Genomic DNA, 16,592 nt, shown 5'->3' on the forward strand with positions numbered 1-16,592 from the left:
AAATCTAGCAAGATTCTTTTAGCAAGGAAAAGGAGAAAAGTAGATATTGGATAGGTAAGTAACAGTGTCTTCCACAAGTCACAGCATCTTTGTTATTGACTGTTGAATCAAATTGCATTTAAATTGTTAGTGAAGTTTGCAAATTTTATGTCCTGTGTAGCTTTATGATGCCCAGCTTTCTCTTTTACCCTGCATAAACTCAAGTATGCTATTCATGAAAGAGGTACCACTTGCAATCTCTTCTTCTTTCATTTTTTTAATAACACCTTTATTGAAATTATAATTTACGTACTATACAATTCACCCATTTAAGGAGCACAAGTGTATGGTTCATTGGGTTTTAATATAGTCACAGAGCTTTGCAACCATCACCACAGTCAATTTTAGAACATTGTCATTACCTCAAAAAGAAACCTGGTACCATGTATCACATCCTCAACCCTCCCCCATCCCCTTCCATCCCTAAGCTACCTTCTGTTTCTGTATATTTGCCTACTCTGACCATTACATATGAATGAAATCCTATAATATGTGGTCTTTTGTATATGGCTGATTTCTCTTAGCATAATGTTTCCAAGGTTCATCCATATTGTAGCATGAATTGGTACTTTATTCCTTTTCGTGGCTGAATATATTCCATTGTATGGATGTACCAAATTTTGTTCATTTACCACTTGATGGACATTTGGATTGTTTCTACCTTTTGGCTATTAACAATGTTGCCAAAATATTCATGTGCAGGTTTCTCTGTGGACATGTTTTCAATTCTCTTGTGGCCGTAAACACATAGGAATAAAATTACATGGTCAAATGATAACTCTATGTTTACCTTTTTAGTAACAGACTGTTTTGCAAAGTGTGGTTGCACCGTTTTATAGTCCCACCAGTAGTGTGTGAGGGTTCTGATTTCTCCAGATCCTTGCTGAACACTTACTATCTGATATTTTTATTGTAGCTATCCTAATAGGTTTGAAGTGGCATCTCATTATGGTTTTGATTTAACATGCTTATTGGCCATTTGTATGTCTTTCGAGAAATATCTATTCAGATCATTCACCCAGTTTTTAATTGGGTTGTCTTTTTATTGTTGAGTTGACAGAATTCTTTTTCTATTTTGGATACTAGACACTCACAAGTTTATGATTTGTAAATATTTTCTCCCAGTCTATGGGTTATCTTTTCATTCTCTTGATAATGTCCTTTGAAGCACAAACATTTTTTATTTTGATGAAGCCCAGTTTATCGGTTTTTTTTTCCTTGAGTTGCTTATGCTTTTGGTGTCATATTTAGGAAACCATTCCAGATTCTAGTGTTTTCTTATAAGAATTTTATAGTTTTGGCTCTTACCTGTAGGTCTTGATTCCCCTTTGCATTATTTTTCTATATGGTGGGATGTAGGTGTCCAACTTTATTCTTTTGCATGTGGCTATCCAGTTGTCCCAGCATAATTTATTAAAGAGACTATTCTTTCCCTAGTGAATGGTCTTGGCAGCCTTGTCAAAAATCAGCTGACCACAGATATCTTGTTTTATTTCTGAACTCTCGGTTCTATTGCATTGATATCTATGTCTTTCCTTATGCCTGTACCACACAGTGTTGATATCTCTTGCTTGATAGCAAGTTTTGAAATTGAGAAATTGTGTCCTCCAATTTTGTACTTTTTTTCAGACTGTTTTGGCTTTTCTTGAATTTCCAAATTAAGATGAGCTTGTCATAAGTTTTGTGCTTCTTTTGTTAAATTTATTCTTTCATGTGTTTAATGCTTATTATGAATGGAATTCTTAATTCTATTTTTAGGATTGTTCATTGCAATTGTATAAAAATTCAATTGATTTTTATATATTTATCTTGTATCCTGCAACCTTGCTGAACTTATATGTCCTTTTGAAATGTATGCATCGTTCTTTGACCACTTCCTTACTTTCTGGCACAATAAGATGTTCCAATATAGCCTAGGATTTTACTTTCTCTGTCTCAGCCCAGGATTCAGACATTTTTCTAAGGAGCTCTGGTTGCTTTCTGTAAAGAATGGTATTTAGGAATCAGGATCTAGGCATTAGGTATACTCATTGTGACTAGAGTGTCACTGTTCTTAGGTCCTCTCAATGGAAAAAATTAGGAAATTATGTATTTATACATACACTTTTATATCTATATTTATTTCTACAATTCTTCCTCTCTTCTCTTCACCTATCCAGATAAACAGATAACCTCCAAAACTGTTTCAGCTCAGCAACACAGGATTCACTCTAGCGTTTCCCTTTTCTCTTTACAAATTTGTAACTCCTTTCTCAGAGTGAAAAACATGGTTCCCAGTATCGTGAACGTATTACTTATTTCTCAATCCTCATACATAAATAATCTCTTGACCTTGATTGAACCACTACCCTGATGACCTTCCTCACAATGGCTCCAACCCCTCAATTTTTCACATTTTAACATCGCTGAAATCAGGTGCATCTTAAAATTGATCATGTCACAAAATTTTACTGGCATCATTAATTCTTAGTGTTACATAAAATGATGGTTCCTGTTACAGTCAGTGACATCTTAGATTTGAGGAAATACGGTTATTTCGATATCTATTTGCTAAAAGTATAAGAAGATAAGTAAATTTGACTTAAGAATTTGCATAACTTAAATTGCACTACTTTTGAGCAGTTGAGAAGAAATCCCTCTAGAATTGGTAATTGGATTTATAACTTGTCTGTGTGCAATGAAGGATTTGTTGTGTCATCACATGTCCAAAACAGTTGAAGATCGTGTCTGCCAAATATAACAAGCATTTTACTATATTAGTGGGCCATATCTGGATATTTTAAGAAGAATGCAGATAGGCTGTATGAAAGCAGTTTGTACTGTATTGTAATTAATGAGATTTTGTTGATAATATAATTTTATTACTTCATTAAGAAACATTTTAGTTACATCTGATAACCAGATAACCAGTACTACTTCAAAAGTTTTTTCTCTTGGGATACTGTTTTTCATTGTCATTTAAATATCCTGTCTTTTAAATATAACTTTGCATTATAGTAGTTTAAACATATGTATTCATGGTCTTCTTTATCCTGTAAGAATGAAGTTTTCATTGTATTGATAGGATCTTCGAAATCAACTATATGAATCATATTATTTAAATTTTATTTCTGCTATTTCAAGAAGTAAACTGGAAGATATTGCAAATGCAGCATTAGCAGCTAGTGCAGTAACACAAGTAGCCAAGGTAAGAGAGTTTGGTTCGTTGATGACATTTTGTCAATGTAAAATTTAACACTGTTCTGAAACCTGTAGTTAGCATAGATATCTATTTAACAGATGACCAGAACGACAGAAATGTTTAGGCTCAATACTTTTATGAAGAGTTCTGATAATATAAATAATCTTCAAGTTGAACTAGGCAAAATAAGCCAAACTAAAGGAACCTACTATTTAATGAATTTGAAAGACAGAAATAAAAAGCAGAATGAGTTTTGCTTTAGTCTGATTTGTATATTTTTAGGTCAACTCAGAAATCATTTGACAGTTGTATTGTCATAAACTGCATTGAAAGTATGTTGACATTGTTTTATCTGTAATCATTATAATCATCATACTATTTCCAGATCTTTTTTTTTACTTAGGAAAGAGGATCCAAAGTGCCCGTGTTGCATACTGAGATCCAAAGTGCCTCTGTTGCATATTAAGAGAAAAAGAATCCATGACAGGCCAGCAATTCTACATCATAGTGACTTTTTAGTCAGGTTCAGCTTCAGTTGTAAATCAATTTGTAAAATATATTTCAGGTTATAATCCTATAATGCTCTGTGTTTCTTGAATTTGGACAAGATATGCATTAAAGTTCCGGACAACTCTCTAGGACAAATAAAAGACTAAACAACCATGCATATACTTTCTATTCTTTTTTCTACTGATAGATTTTTCATTCTTAGATTTAAATAGGCCACTAATATTTCTGATTAGTTTTTGAGGCTTATGCCTTTAATCTTTGCGCTCAAAATTATTAACTTCACATAAAATAATGGGAACAACTTTTGTTTTCTTTCTTGTTTTGTTTTGAGACAGTGTCGCGCTTGCTCAGGCTGGAATGCAGTGGTGCAATCACTGCTTGCTGCAACCTTCAGCTCCTGGGCTCGTACCACCCCACCCAGCTAATTTTTTTTTATGTTGCCCAGGTCTCAAACTTCTGGCCTCAAACAGTCCTCCCACCTCAGCCTCCCAAAGCTCTGGGATTACAGGTGCAAGCCACCTCACTCAGCCTTAATTTGATTAACTAAATTCAGTGTATTTCAAATAGTTCTCTTACTCTGCACTTCCAAAGAACTGGCATAACTTTTTCCCACTTTATTAGAAAAGTTCTTGGTGTAAAACAATTACTGTGACTTTCTTAAGAAAATGTGATGAAAATGATTGTTAAAATTGTATGTTTTCTTCAAAATTGATATCCTTTCCCATCACAACCACAATTTAAGTTCTTGTATCTGCTTAAATTTTGTTTTCTGAAAATGTTACTCTCCTCCTTCATATTTATTGCCCAAAGACTTGTTTTTATTGCCTTAACTTACTCTTTACTCCTCATTCTTGTTCAATTAGGCTGTTGCACAGTACAATTTTTAGTTGTTGAATGTAATTAGGATTTTTTTTCATTTCTACCATTGGTAGGTTAGAGCAAACTAAATTTACTTTCAATATGGCTATATTGTAAGATTGATTTGTAAACCTTTTCTTTTGTTTCTAGGTTTTTGACCAATATCTCAATTTTATTACTTTGGAAGATGATATGTTTGTATTATGTAATCAAAATAAGGAGCTTGTTTCATATCGTGGTATGTAAAAATAGAAATGTTGCAATTGTTAGTTAACAAAATGAATGGTATACTGTAAGAAAAAAAGTGAGTATGTTTAATGGACTTCAAAACCAGCTCGTTTACAGAAGTAGAGCTATAGAAGCTTTTTAAAAGCACACAGAGAAAACAAGGCTCAGACTGAATTTTATTACATTTAAACGTTTAATAAGCCTGTTTTGTAAACTCTAAGAAGTACCAATTCTCTGACCTTTTCTGTACCCCCACAGCAACTTGCATGAATGGTTCACTCATGGCAAGTAAGACAATATTTTAGTAGCAGATTTCAAATTTATTATCTAGTACTTTGATCTTGGACAAGAACAAGTTAGCTTGCTTCTCTGTGCTTATAAAACACTGGAACCAGATGATAAGCTCCCTGAGAGGAGAGAATGAATCTTTTGGTTTTGTTGGGCTCTAGAGCATCCGTTCTTGTGGAAATTCCTAAAAGGATATAAGTATTTGCTGAATTGTTCATGTGAGAGATTTTTGACAATGGTTATTATTCATAGAAATCTATTTATAGTTGCATTTTAAATGAATTAGCAACTTATTTAAGTTACAATTTTAAAACCTAGTTTTCCTTAAGCCTTTAAATTGAATGTGAATTGTTATATTGTTTATAAATCTGGTAAAGTAAAAACAAGCATCTTTACTTTATTCTTGATGGATTAACTCGTATTGAACAGATTAAATTCTCCTAATCAGTCCCCTTTAACAAGTTTAATCAGAAAACTCGGTGTGTTGAATTCCCTTAAACATTTTAAATTTTATTAATAAATTCAGAATATTAAGTGGTTTTTTTTTTAGGTACTGTACTTCATATACCAGACCAGACAAGTTTATAATTCTAACAAGCAAAATCTGCCCAAGTGTTTAAATAATTCTGTAAAAATAATTAAATTTGTAATGAGTGTAAAATTTGCTATTCATATACTTATAAGTTTAATTACATTTTTTATACCTGCCAGCTTTTTTAAAAGATCACGTTTGAGATTAATTACAAATTTTAAAGTGTAATCACATAGCTAATCACCCAGATTCTCAATAATGATAATAGTAGTAGCTTGCTCTATGCCAATCAGTGTTTTAAGCATGTTACAATATGAGCTAATTTACTCCTCAGAATAACTTTATGAAGTAGAAATTATTTCCATTTTCAAGATGAGAAAACAGAGACATAGCTATAAGTAACTTGATGAGGAAATGGTAGAGCCAGCTTACTAAACACAGGCAGTCTCACTCCAGAGATAACATTCTTTATCATTACATAATCATATACTTAATTGTCTCAAATGTTACAATGCTTTAAAAATTTTAAACAAATATTCCTAAATATGATTATATTAATAGCATGATATTGATTTGCAAATATTTTTCATTCTAAACTTTCCATGAATTGGGAGCAAGGAGATTTATTATCTCAGTCAGACTAAGGCTGCTATCTTAGACAAAGCAAGCTGTTATCTCAAGTTGAGGTTATTGATTAGCAGTTTATGACTGTTAGGTCATAAACATAAAAGTTAGGGTTACTTTTCATTCAGAGATGTGGAACTAGGGTATAGGATTCAAGGGCTGGATGCTTCCATGTAGATTTTTCTAGTGCCAGTAATTAACAAAAATGTACAAGTGATTTAACTAAAAGGTTTGAAGTGTCTACAGATCACTTGTGCCACTGATTAATGAAATGAAATGGGTATGTTTCCTTGAATTGATATCCCCTGAATGCATATAATGCAAATTGTATCCTTTATGATATTGATTTCATCTGATTGAAATAGATGGTATTTGCAACACCTGAGTAATGGCCCATTTCCTTCTTTTAGAGTCTGTGTTGCCTGATTGAATTCTTTTATTATGTGTTGTCTGGGTGGGCCACGCTTTCTGTAGATACTTGGAGATATCCAGTTGAATTCTGCTTTCCTCTTATGGTAACCACAAGTGGTATTAAATTTTATATGTGTTTTCACTTTCAGGATATTGGGACGTTAAAAATACTTTGTAGATAATAGTTTAGACACTAATCTTTCAACATATAGTTATTGATCTACTTCATCAGACACTGGGCCTTGATATTGTGAGAGGAAGATAAGTAAGTCAAGGTCTTTGTCAAAGACAGTCTACACAGCAATGTTTCTCAAAGTGTAGCCCCAAGGCCTATTGCATTAGAATTGCCTGAGGTGCTTGTCAAAATCACAGGTTGTGTTTTTTCCCCCCCGAGACAGAGTCTCGCACTGTCGCCCAGGCTGGAGTGCAGTGGTATGATCCCAGCTCACTGTAACCTGTCTCCCAGGTTCAAGCAATCGTCCTGCCTCCGCCTCCCAAGTAGCTGGCATTACAGGTGTGTGCCACCACACCTGGCTAATTTTTGTATTTTTAGTAGAGATGGGGTTTCACCGTATTAGCCAGGCTAGTCTCAAACTCCTAACCTTAGGTGATCTGCCCCCCTTGGCCTCCCAGAGCGCTGCGATTACAGGTGTGAGCCACCACACCCAGCCTCAAAATTATAGGTTTTTTAGAATTATTCATATCCATACAGAATCCCTAAAGGAAAGGGATAAGAATCTTTAATTTTTAAAAACTTCCAGAGAATTTTTCCCCATATTCCCTGGGCGATTCTTATACTCAGTAAAGTTTGGGAACTACTTATATACACTCTTGTAGATGAGAAGAGAAATTTATATAACTTAATATAAAGAAAATGATATACGATGTTGGTTGTGCCGTAATTTATTTGTGTTTCCTTTTCTGGCTGTAGTTGGGTAACAGAATCAGTAGTTTCCTGAGGCCATCTAGTGTTTATGAATAAAACTATGGAATATGATATTTATTTTCCTGTTTGCTCTGGCAAAAATTTTGTAAGTTTACATCGTGGGGTTGTTTTTCTTAGTAATAGTCTCCTAATATCTGATATTAAGGTAGTTTGTTGTGGTTATTTATTTTTCTTTTTGAGGTGGTATAATTTTTAACAGATATCTGTTCACTTAAAAGAAGTTTAAAGCAGGCAGGGTGTGGTGGCTCATGCCTATAATCCCAGCCCTTTGGGAGGCCAAGGTAGGAGGAGCGCTTGAGCCCAGGAGTTCAAGACCCGCCTGGGCAACATAGGGAGACCCATCTCTACAAAAAAAATTGTTTAATTAGCAGGGCGTGGTGGCATGTGCCTGTGGTCCCAGCTATTCTGAAGGCTGAGATGGGAGCATCACTTGAGCCCAGGAGGTTGAGTTGAGGCTGCAGTAAGCCGTGATCATGTCTCTGCACTCCCTCCTGGGAGACAGCAAGATCCTGTCTGAAAAAAAAAATTTAAACCAAAAAATTTCACTTGCTGAGTTTTATTGTATATCAGTTAAGAGTTTAGTAATAATTTTAGGAGTTTTATGAAGATGAGGCATAAGTTTGGGTCAACTTTTTCTCCTTTTCCTATGTCATTTTAGCCATTAACAGGCCAGATATCACAGACACGGAAATGGAAACTGTTATGGACACTATAGTTGACAGCCTCTTCTGCTTTTTTGTTACTCTGGGTAAGTTTTCCAGTCTTTCTGGTTATTCTTCAAAGTAAATTATTTAACAAGTAATTTTAATGTATTACACTGTAATGTGATTCGTTCTCACTTACCTGGATCTCTAGAGGTTCTCGAGTGGAGTAAAATATATATTCAATAGTATATAAAAACAATTCTTCCAATAACTTGATGTGGTTCTCTTAACATTTAGCACATCTATTGAGTTGTCATTTTAGATGTCTTCGGTAGTTATAATTTTCTACCATATTATTTGAATGGCTTGGTGGTGACTTCACCTATGTGCCTGTTAATTTTCTTTTAATATTTCATTATGAAAAATTTCAAACACATTTCTAAATAGAGAAATAAATGTTTGGTAACTATTAAGTTCAGATGCCCAAAGCTCCAGAAAACATGTATATAATACTAATCTACCTATACCTTCAAAATTTATTTTTAATTTTTTTTAATTTTCAACTTTTATTTTAGGTTTGGGGGATACATGTGCAAGTTTGTTACATGGGTAAATTGCGTGTCACTGGGGTTTGGTGTACAAATGAATTCGTCACCCAGGCCATGGGCATGGTACCTGATAGGGAGTTTTTTGACCCTCATCCTCTGTGCTCAGGTAGACCCCAATATCTATTATTCTCATCTTTGTGTCTTTTCTGTTTGTTTAGCTCCCACTTACAAGTGAGAACATAGGGTGTTTTGTTTTCTGTTTTTGTTAATTCCCTTAGAATAATGGCCTCCAGCTATATCTATGTTGCTGCAAAGCATATGATTTCACTCTTTTTATGGCTCTATAGTATTCCATGATATATGTGTATCACAAATTGTTTATCCAATCCACCCTTGATAGGCATCTAGGTTGATTCCATGTCTTTGCTATTGTGAATATTACGGCAATGAACAAACATATGGGTAGATGTGTCTTTTTCGTAGAATGAGTTATATTCTTTTGGCTATATACCCAGTAGTGGGATTGCTGAGTGGAATGGTAGTTCTGTTTTAAGTTCTTTGAGAAGCCTCCAAATTGCTTTCCACAGTGGCTGAACTAATTTACATTCCCACCAACAGCATATAAGTGTTCCCTTTCCTCTGCAACCTCACCAACATATGTTATTTTTTGACTTTTTAGTAATAGACATTCTGACTGGTGTGAGATGGTATCTCATTGTGGTTTTGATTTGCATTTCTCTAATGATTAGTGATGTTGAGCATTTTTTCATATGCTTGCTGGCTGCGTATGTCCTTTTTTTTTTCTTGAGAAATGTCTGTTCATGTCCTTTGCCCATTTTTAATGGGGTTGTTTGTTTTTGCTTGTTGATTTATTTAAATTCCTTATAAATTCTGTTGGATGCATAGTTCGCAAATATTTTTTCCCATTCTGTAGGTTGTCCATTCACTTTGCTGATAGTTTCTTTTGCTGTGCAGAAGCTCTTTAGTTTAATTAGGTCCAATTTGTCTGTTTTTGTTTTTCTGGTGATTGTTTTTGGAGACTTCAGCATGAAATCTTTGCCAAGGCCTGTGTTCAGAATGGTGTCTAGGTTTTCTTCTAGGATTTTTATAGTTTGAGGTCTTACATTTAAGTCTTTAATCCATTTTGAGTTTATTTTTTTATATGGTGAAAGAAGGGGTTCAGTTTTAATCTCCTGCATATAGCTAGCCAGTTATCCCAGCACCACTTACTGAATAGGGAGTTCTTTCCCTATTGCTCGTTATTATCAACATTGTCGAAGATCAGATGGTTGTAGGTGTGTGGCTTTATTTCTGGGTTCTCTAACCCGTTCCATCTGTCCGTGTGTCTGTTTTTGTACCATGCTGTTTTGGTTACTACAGTAAAAGCGGTGTAGTAGTATACTTTGAAGTCAGGTTGTGTAATGCTCCCAGCTTTGTTATTTTTGCTTAGATTCGCTTTGGCTATTCAGGCTCTTTTTTGGTTCTGTATGACTTTTAGAAAAGTTTTTTCTAATTCTGTGAAAACTGGCATTGGTAGTTTGGTAGGAATAGCACTGAATTTTTAAATTGCTTTGGCAGTGTGGCCATTTTAATATTGAGTCTTCTTATCCATGAACATGGAATGTTTTTCCATTTGTTTGTGTCATCTCTGATTTCTTTTCGTTTTGTAATTCTTGTTGTAGAGCTCTCTCACCTCCCTAATTAGCTGTATTCCTAGGTACTTTCTTCTTTTTGTGGCTATTGTGAATGGGATTGCGTTTTTGATTTGGCTCTCAGCTTGGATATTATTGGTGTATAGAAATGCTCCTGGTTTTTGTACATTGACTTTTGCATCCTGAAACTTTACTGAAGCTGCTTATTAGTTCTGGGAGCCTTTGGGCAGAGAGTATGGAATTTGTGAGGTATAAGATCATATAACCTGCAAAGAGATGGTATGACTTCCCCTCTTCCTATTAGGATGCCTTTTATTTCTTTCTCTTGCCTGATTGCTTTGGCTACGACTTCCAGTACTATGTTAAATGGGAATGGATGTCCTTGTCTTATTCAAGTTCTCAGGGGGAATGCGTACAGCTTTTGCCCATTTATTATGACATTGGCTGTATGTTTGTCATAGATTGCTCGTATTATTTTGAGGTATGTTTCTTCATTGTCTAATTTGTTGAGGGTGTTTTTTTGTGTTTTTTTGTTTTTGTTTTGGATGAAGTCTTGCTCTGTTGCTAGGCTGGAGTGCAGTGGCGCAACCTCAGCTCACTGCAACCTCCACCTCCTGGGTTCAAGCAATTCTGCCTCAGCCTCCTGAGTAGTTGGGACTACAGGCACATGCCACCACGCCCAGCTACTTTTTGTATTTTTACTAGAGACGGAGTTTCACCATGTTGGTCAGGATGGTCTCGATCGCTTGACCTCGTCATCCACCTGCCTCAGCCTCCCAAAGTGCTGGGATTACAGGCATGAGCCAGGCCCAGCTGAGGGTTTTTTAAATGAAGTGATGGTTAATTTTTTCAAAACCCTTTTCTGTGTCTGTTGAGATTATCATATGGTTTTTGTTTTTAGTTCTTTTTATGTAATGAATCACATTTACTGATTTGCATGTGTTGAATCAACCTTGCATCCTGAGAATAAAGCCTACTTGATCATGGTGGATTCATTTTTTTGGATTCAGTTTGCTAATATTCTGTTGAAGATTTTTGCACCTGTATTCATCAGGGGTATCAGACTGAAGTTTTATTTTTTTGTTGTGTCTCTGCTAGGTGTTGGTATGAGAATGATACTGGCCTCATTGAATGAGTTAGGGAAGAGTCCCTCCCCAATTTTTTGGAATAATATTAGTAGTATTGGTACCAGCTCTTCTTTGTATATCTGTTAGAATTTGGCTGTGAATCCTTCTGGTCCAGGGCTTTTTCTGGTTCATAGGTTTTTTATTACTGATTCAGTTTTGAATTTGTTATTCCAGAACTTCAGTTTCTTCCTTGTTAAACCTTGGCAGGTTGTATGTTTCCAGAAATTTACTCATTTTCTGTTAGATTTTCTAGTTTGCGTTCATAGAGGTGTTTGTAATAGTCTCTGAGGGTTTTTTATATTTCTGTGGGGTCGATGATAATGTTACCCTTGTCATTTCTCATTGTGTTTATTTGGATCGTCTCTTTTTTTCTTTGTTGACCTAACTAGTGGTCTACCTATCTTGTTTATTCTTTCAAAGAAACAACTTCTGGTTTCCTTGATTCAAAATGTAAAGCACTGATGTAGATTGTCTAAAATTGTGTTTAGTATCTAATATATGACTTTGTGCTTTACTATCACTAATGGATCAGTTTAAAAGCCTAATTGCAATTTTAATTTTTTAGGCACTTAAAACCTTTTTGTTAAAATGATTCTCACACTAGATTAATAAAATATGTCACAAAAAAATTAAGAGCTACCGTATATAGTCTTAAGATTTAGACAAATGTTTAGACATGTAGAGAATTTATATGCAAATTGTATGGCTCCCTCCTTTCAGGGATTTTTTTTTCCCTTAATTTCCAGCCCTGAGCTCCAATTTTTGATTCTTCAGCTCAGTAATTTTCCTGTTTTCTGCTTGAGTTCTTTCTCCTGTGTGCCATGTAATGTGTCAGGTACTCTCAGGAGAAAAGCTGGTTAAGAATATGTATTACCTTATGTGATTTCTCTTCTTTCAAGAGTTAACCCCTCCAGTTTCTGCCTGCTTTGAACTGCTTTCATTGCCCTCACATGATTTGTTGTTGTTGTTTTTTATATATAAAGAAAGCACATATACACAACTTTTAGTGTTAAACAGACGTAATTTTCTTTCTATTTTGTCACCCCACACAGTCTGTAAAATTTTGCCAAATGCTAGGGAGGTTGCACTGCAACCTCTGCTTCCCAGGTTCAAGCGATTCTCCTGCCTCAGCCTCCCGAGTAGCTGGGATTATAGGCATGCTCTACCACGCCTGGCTAATTTTTGTATTTTCAGCAGAGACGGAGTTTCACCATGTTGGCCAGGCTGGTCTCAAACTCCTGACCTCAGGTGATCCGCCCGCCTCAGCCTCCCAAAGTGCTGGGATTACAGGCATGAGCCACCACGCCCGGCCAGTGATTTATTTTTCAAAGGAGAAATTGAAATTATTGCCAATCTAACATAGAAGGATGTCAACACTGAATTGTTACATGGGGAAAAACAAGTTTTAGAACAGTATATATACGATCGTATTTTTGTTTTTTTACATATACACATGGACTTAGTAGATTATATGTAGAAAACAACATGGAGGCATCCATTTCTAATTCTAATGGGGGTCGTGAGGGCTGGAATCAAGAGGGTTAAGTTTATACATTTCTAATGTTATTTAAATTTTTTATTACAAACATTTATAACTTTTGCCATCAAAAGAAAATACAGTTTTGAAAAATTTGCTATTTTGTGTTTTTACTTTTGCAATTGGCTGAGTATATTCATATTTCCTATGGAATCTAAAATGTGACAATTTGAGCATATAAAGATTACAGTGTTCTCAGTTTGTCTTATGAGACTTTCAGTGCAGTTGGACATTTTGTCTATTTAGGATTTCAACCTATATGAATAATGTGTTTTCTATTATTTAAATTGGTATTAAAAAAACTACAATTTTTTATTGTCAATTCATAAAATAAACAAAAACTAGCAGTCCCCAACTGCTAAATTAGCTAAGCTCTTTTCATTCTTTTCTTTTAAGTCAAATTAATGTGAATCCTGCGAGTAGAGTAAGCTTATGTATTGAAACTGCCTAGACCAGGTGCAGAGGCTCACACCTGTTATCCCAGCACTTTAGGTAGTTGAGGTAGCAGGATCACTTGAGCTCAGACCAGCCTGGACAGCATAGTGAAACCTTGTCTACAACCTTTCGAGTAGCTGGGACCACAGGCACACACCACCATGCCCAGCAAGTTTTTTGCAATTTTTGTAGAGACAGAGTTTTGCCAAATTAGCCAGGCTTGGTGGCCTGTGCCCACAGTCCCAGCTACTCAGGAGGCTGAGGTGGGAGGATGGTTTGAGCCCAGCAGGTCAAGGCTAGCCATGACTGCACCACTACACTCCAGCCTCCTAGCCTGGGTGACAGAGTGACACCCCGTCTCAAAAAAAAAAAAAAAAAAAAAAAAAGGAAAGAAAAGAAACTGCCCATAGGGGATCAAAATACTGATTTAGTCAATCCATTAGAAAAAATACAGTCAGACTGATTGGTCAGCTCCATATAAAAATAGTTTTCTTCTGACTCCCTGTTGTTTTCTTTATTAATGGGAAGGTTCATTTCTGAAACTTGCTTTTACCCTTGAAATTATAAATCCTTTTATGTGAGCTTGTGGGGGAAATTATAAATCCTTTTATGTGTGCTTATCGGGGGAGGGTTGAAAAATTACCTTTTGAGTACAGTGTTCACTATTCGGGTGATGGGTGCACTAAAAGCCCAGACATCACCACTGTGCAATATATGCATGTAAGAAGGCTGTACTTGTACCCCCTAAATATATTTTTTAATTTTTTTAAAATTAAAAAGACGTGGAAAAATAAATACATAAAATCATGTGTATAACGTGAAATTGTATCTATCACATCTGTTATTTTGATGCTGATGTATTTTATAAGTATCTATTTTAATTAGGAGCCAAGATCATTTCCAACATTTATTGTTAAAATAGGTGCTGTTCCTATAATCAGATGTTCAAGAGGAACAGCAGCAGAAATGGTAGCAGTGGTAAGTTCATGCAGATATCACATGGAGATAAATAACATTGTGTGAATTGTTTTCCCACAAGTAGTGCAAGTGTTTTGTTAATATTTAAATATGTGATTGCTTGGTTGTAAGTACGAATAGCAAATATTTTTATTTTATTACATTGAGATTGCACCGAAGATAAAAAGTAATCGTTTACTTCCACATGAGAAAGTAAAATTATTTACTCCAGTGTGCTATTCCAGTCCTATTTCTTTTTTTAAAACTAAAATGTATATTCCTCATTCAACCTTGTCTCTCCAAGCAGTATTTTACACTTATTTGATCCCCCAGATTACTTAATATTTAACTTCATTTAGCAAATATTACTAATCATAACCATTTTTAAAATGAAGTGCTTTTTGCTATCCCACTGTATTGAAGTAGAATATTAAGTATAAAGTAAGTGTTCATAAATTTGCTTTAAAGATTAAGAAGTGAGTAGGGGATTAGAGAAATTATAGAATTACTGAAAAAGTAGGAGGTATTTTGGAACTTTATTAGCCCAAGTGAATTACTGACTGGTGGAAGACTGCCTTCTTTCATATATTCCATTTCTCTTCTGAGGCTTCTTGTACCCACCACTACTTTGTTCACTCCTACCCACCCAAGTCAACGTTTTCTCTGTATAGACACCTTCCTTGATAAAACAGTCATGCTTAGGAAAAGAGTGTGGGTCATTACTGCAAAGCATTTCCCATAGCCAAAGTAAAATTAGTCAATGAAAAGTTCTTATTAGTGACATCAGGCCCGACTCACAGTGGAAAAGGCACTGATCTTTGTTAAGTCCAAGTTATGATGATATGGAAGTGGTAAGACGGAGCTAAAATATTTAGATTTTAGATTTGCTATTTGTAAAGAAATTCCAGGTTTCTTGGTTATGAAACTAAAAACACATTTTGAATTAACCTCCATAAAGTTATATGAAACTGTTAAGAGTTAATCTAAAATTTTATTTTTCAGAAACTAGACAAGAAACTTCGAGAAAATCTAAGAGATGCAAGAAACAGTCTTTTTACAGGTGATACACTTGGAGCTGGCCAATTCAGGTATTACTGTTATTAAATACACTTATAAGACTTTAAAATATTTGTAGAGTTTTTTTGTTACTTTTCTTGGCTGATAGAATATCCTTGTAATTGAAATTTGTTTCTTTTTAATGAGCTAATCAGGATCAAGGTTTTGACTCAAATTGTTCTTAAAATACAAGTGGAATATTTTATTCAATTTACCTTCTTTTGGTAAAAATTTCTAAGCATTTTGTCATCTATAAGAAAAATTTTTCTGTGTATAAGGCTTTGAAGGTCAGAAGCCGTTTTGTTTCAGTTATCATTAAACCGCTTGGTAATTTTTCACAGAGTGAAAAACTTGTGATACTTTTATCTGTTTCTACCTTTATTAATCTAATTTCCATTTTATACTTAAATACTAATAGCCTAAACTTGCAAAACATTTTATTATTGTTAGCATTTCTAGCATAAGTAATGCCAATGTTTTTGGCTGCTTATTATTGAATAGAAATACTAAAAAACCCTATACATTATAGTATATTTAACTTTTGATTGTTAATAGTAATGGAGTAAAGAAGTAAAGAAACCCACTCAAATGTCTGAGAATTGTTTAAAGAAGAGATTATATTCTGGAAAATTAATTCTTAACCCCAGTTTAGATGAATTAATAAATAAAGCCCAAAATAAATAGATGCCCAGAGAAATAACTGCCCACTAGAAATAATAATTTCATAATAACCTTTTATAGACTTCATCTCAAGTCAATTTGGTGTCTCCTACAGCCTTATAAACTGCTTGTATAATTCGGAGTTCACACTAACACTGTGTTTCAATTGTTTGGTTAACTGTCTCAGTTTCCACATTATTTTAAATGGTTCTATGATTTCATTTCTGGTCTTAAGTATTCTTCAAAATGTTTCTCATTAGGTAGAAGAAAAACATCAAATTCTCACCTGATCTTTTTTTTTTTTTTTTTTTTTTTTTTACAGAACCAACCACTGTGTCATATCTTACTTAATAGTTCCC

At 34.5% G+C, this 16,592-nt stretch overlaps 1 protein-coding gene across 3 annotated transcripts in view; it reads left to right on the top strand.

Annotated features, from left to right (window-relative positions):
• The window catches only part of SCFD1 (sec1 family domain containing 1), a 105,680-nt gene that overhangs the window by 12,515 nt on the left and 76,573 nt on the right, over positions 1 to 16,592 (top strand). For all 3 annotated transcript variants that reach the window (XM_054529970.2, XM_054529969.2, XM_024231409.3), the window contains 5 exons: positions 3,104 to 3,226; positions 4,739 to 4,826; positions 8,276 to 8,365; positions 14,483 to 14,538; positions 15,520 to 15,605. In XM_054529970.2, the coding sequence (XP_054385945.1) occupies positions 3,104 to 3,226; positions 4,739 to 4,826; positions 8,276 to 8,365; positions 14,483 to 14,538; positions 15,520 to 15,605 (443 nt within the window). The remainder of the gene's footprint in view (positions 1 to 3,103; positions 3,227 to 4,738; positions 4,827 to 8,275; positions 8,366 to 14,482; positions 14,539 to 15,519; positions 15,606 to 16,592) is intronic.

This window comes from Pongo abelii, chromosome 15 (genome assembly GCF_028885655.2).
Source record: "Pongo abelii isolate AG06213 chromosome 15, NHGRI_mPonAbe1-v2.0_pri, whole genome shotgun sequence".
In the NCBI taxonomy this organism is placed as follows: Eukaryota; Metazoa; Chordata; class Mammalia; order Primates; family Hominidae; genus Pongo; species Pongo abelii.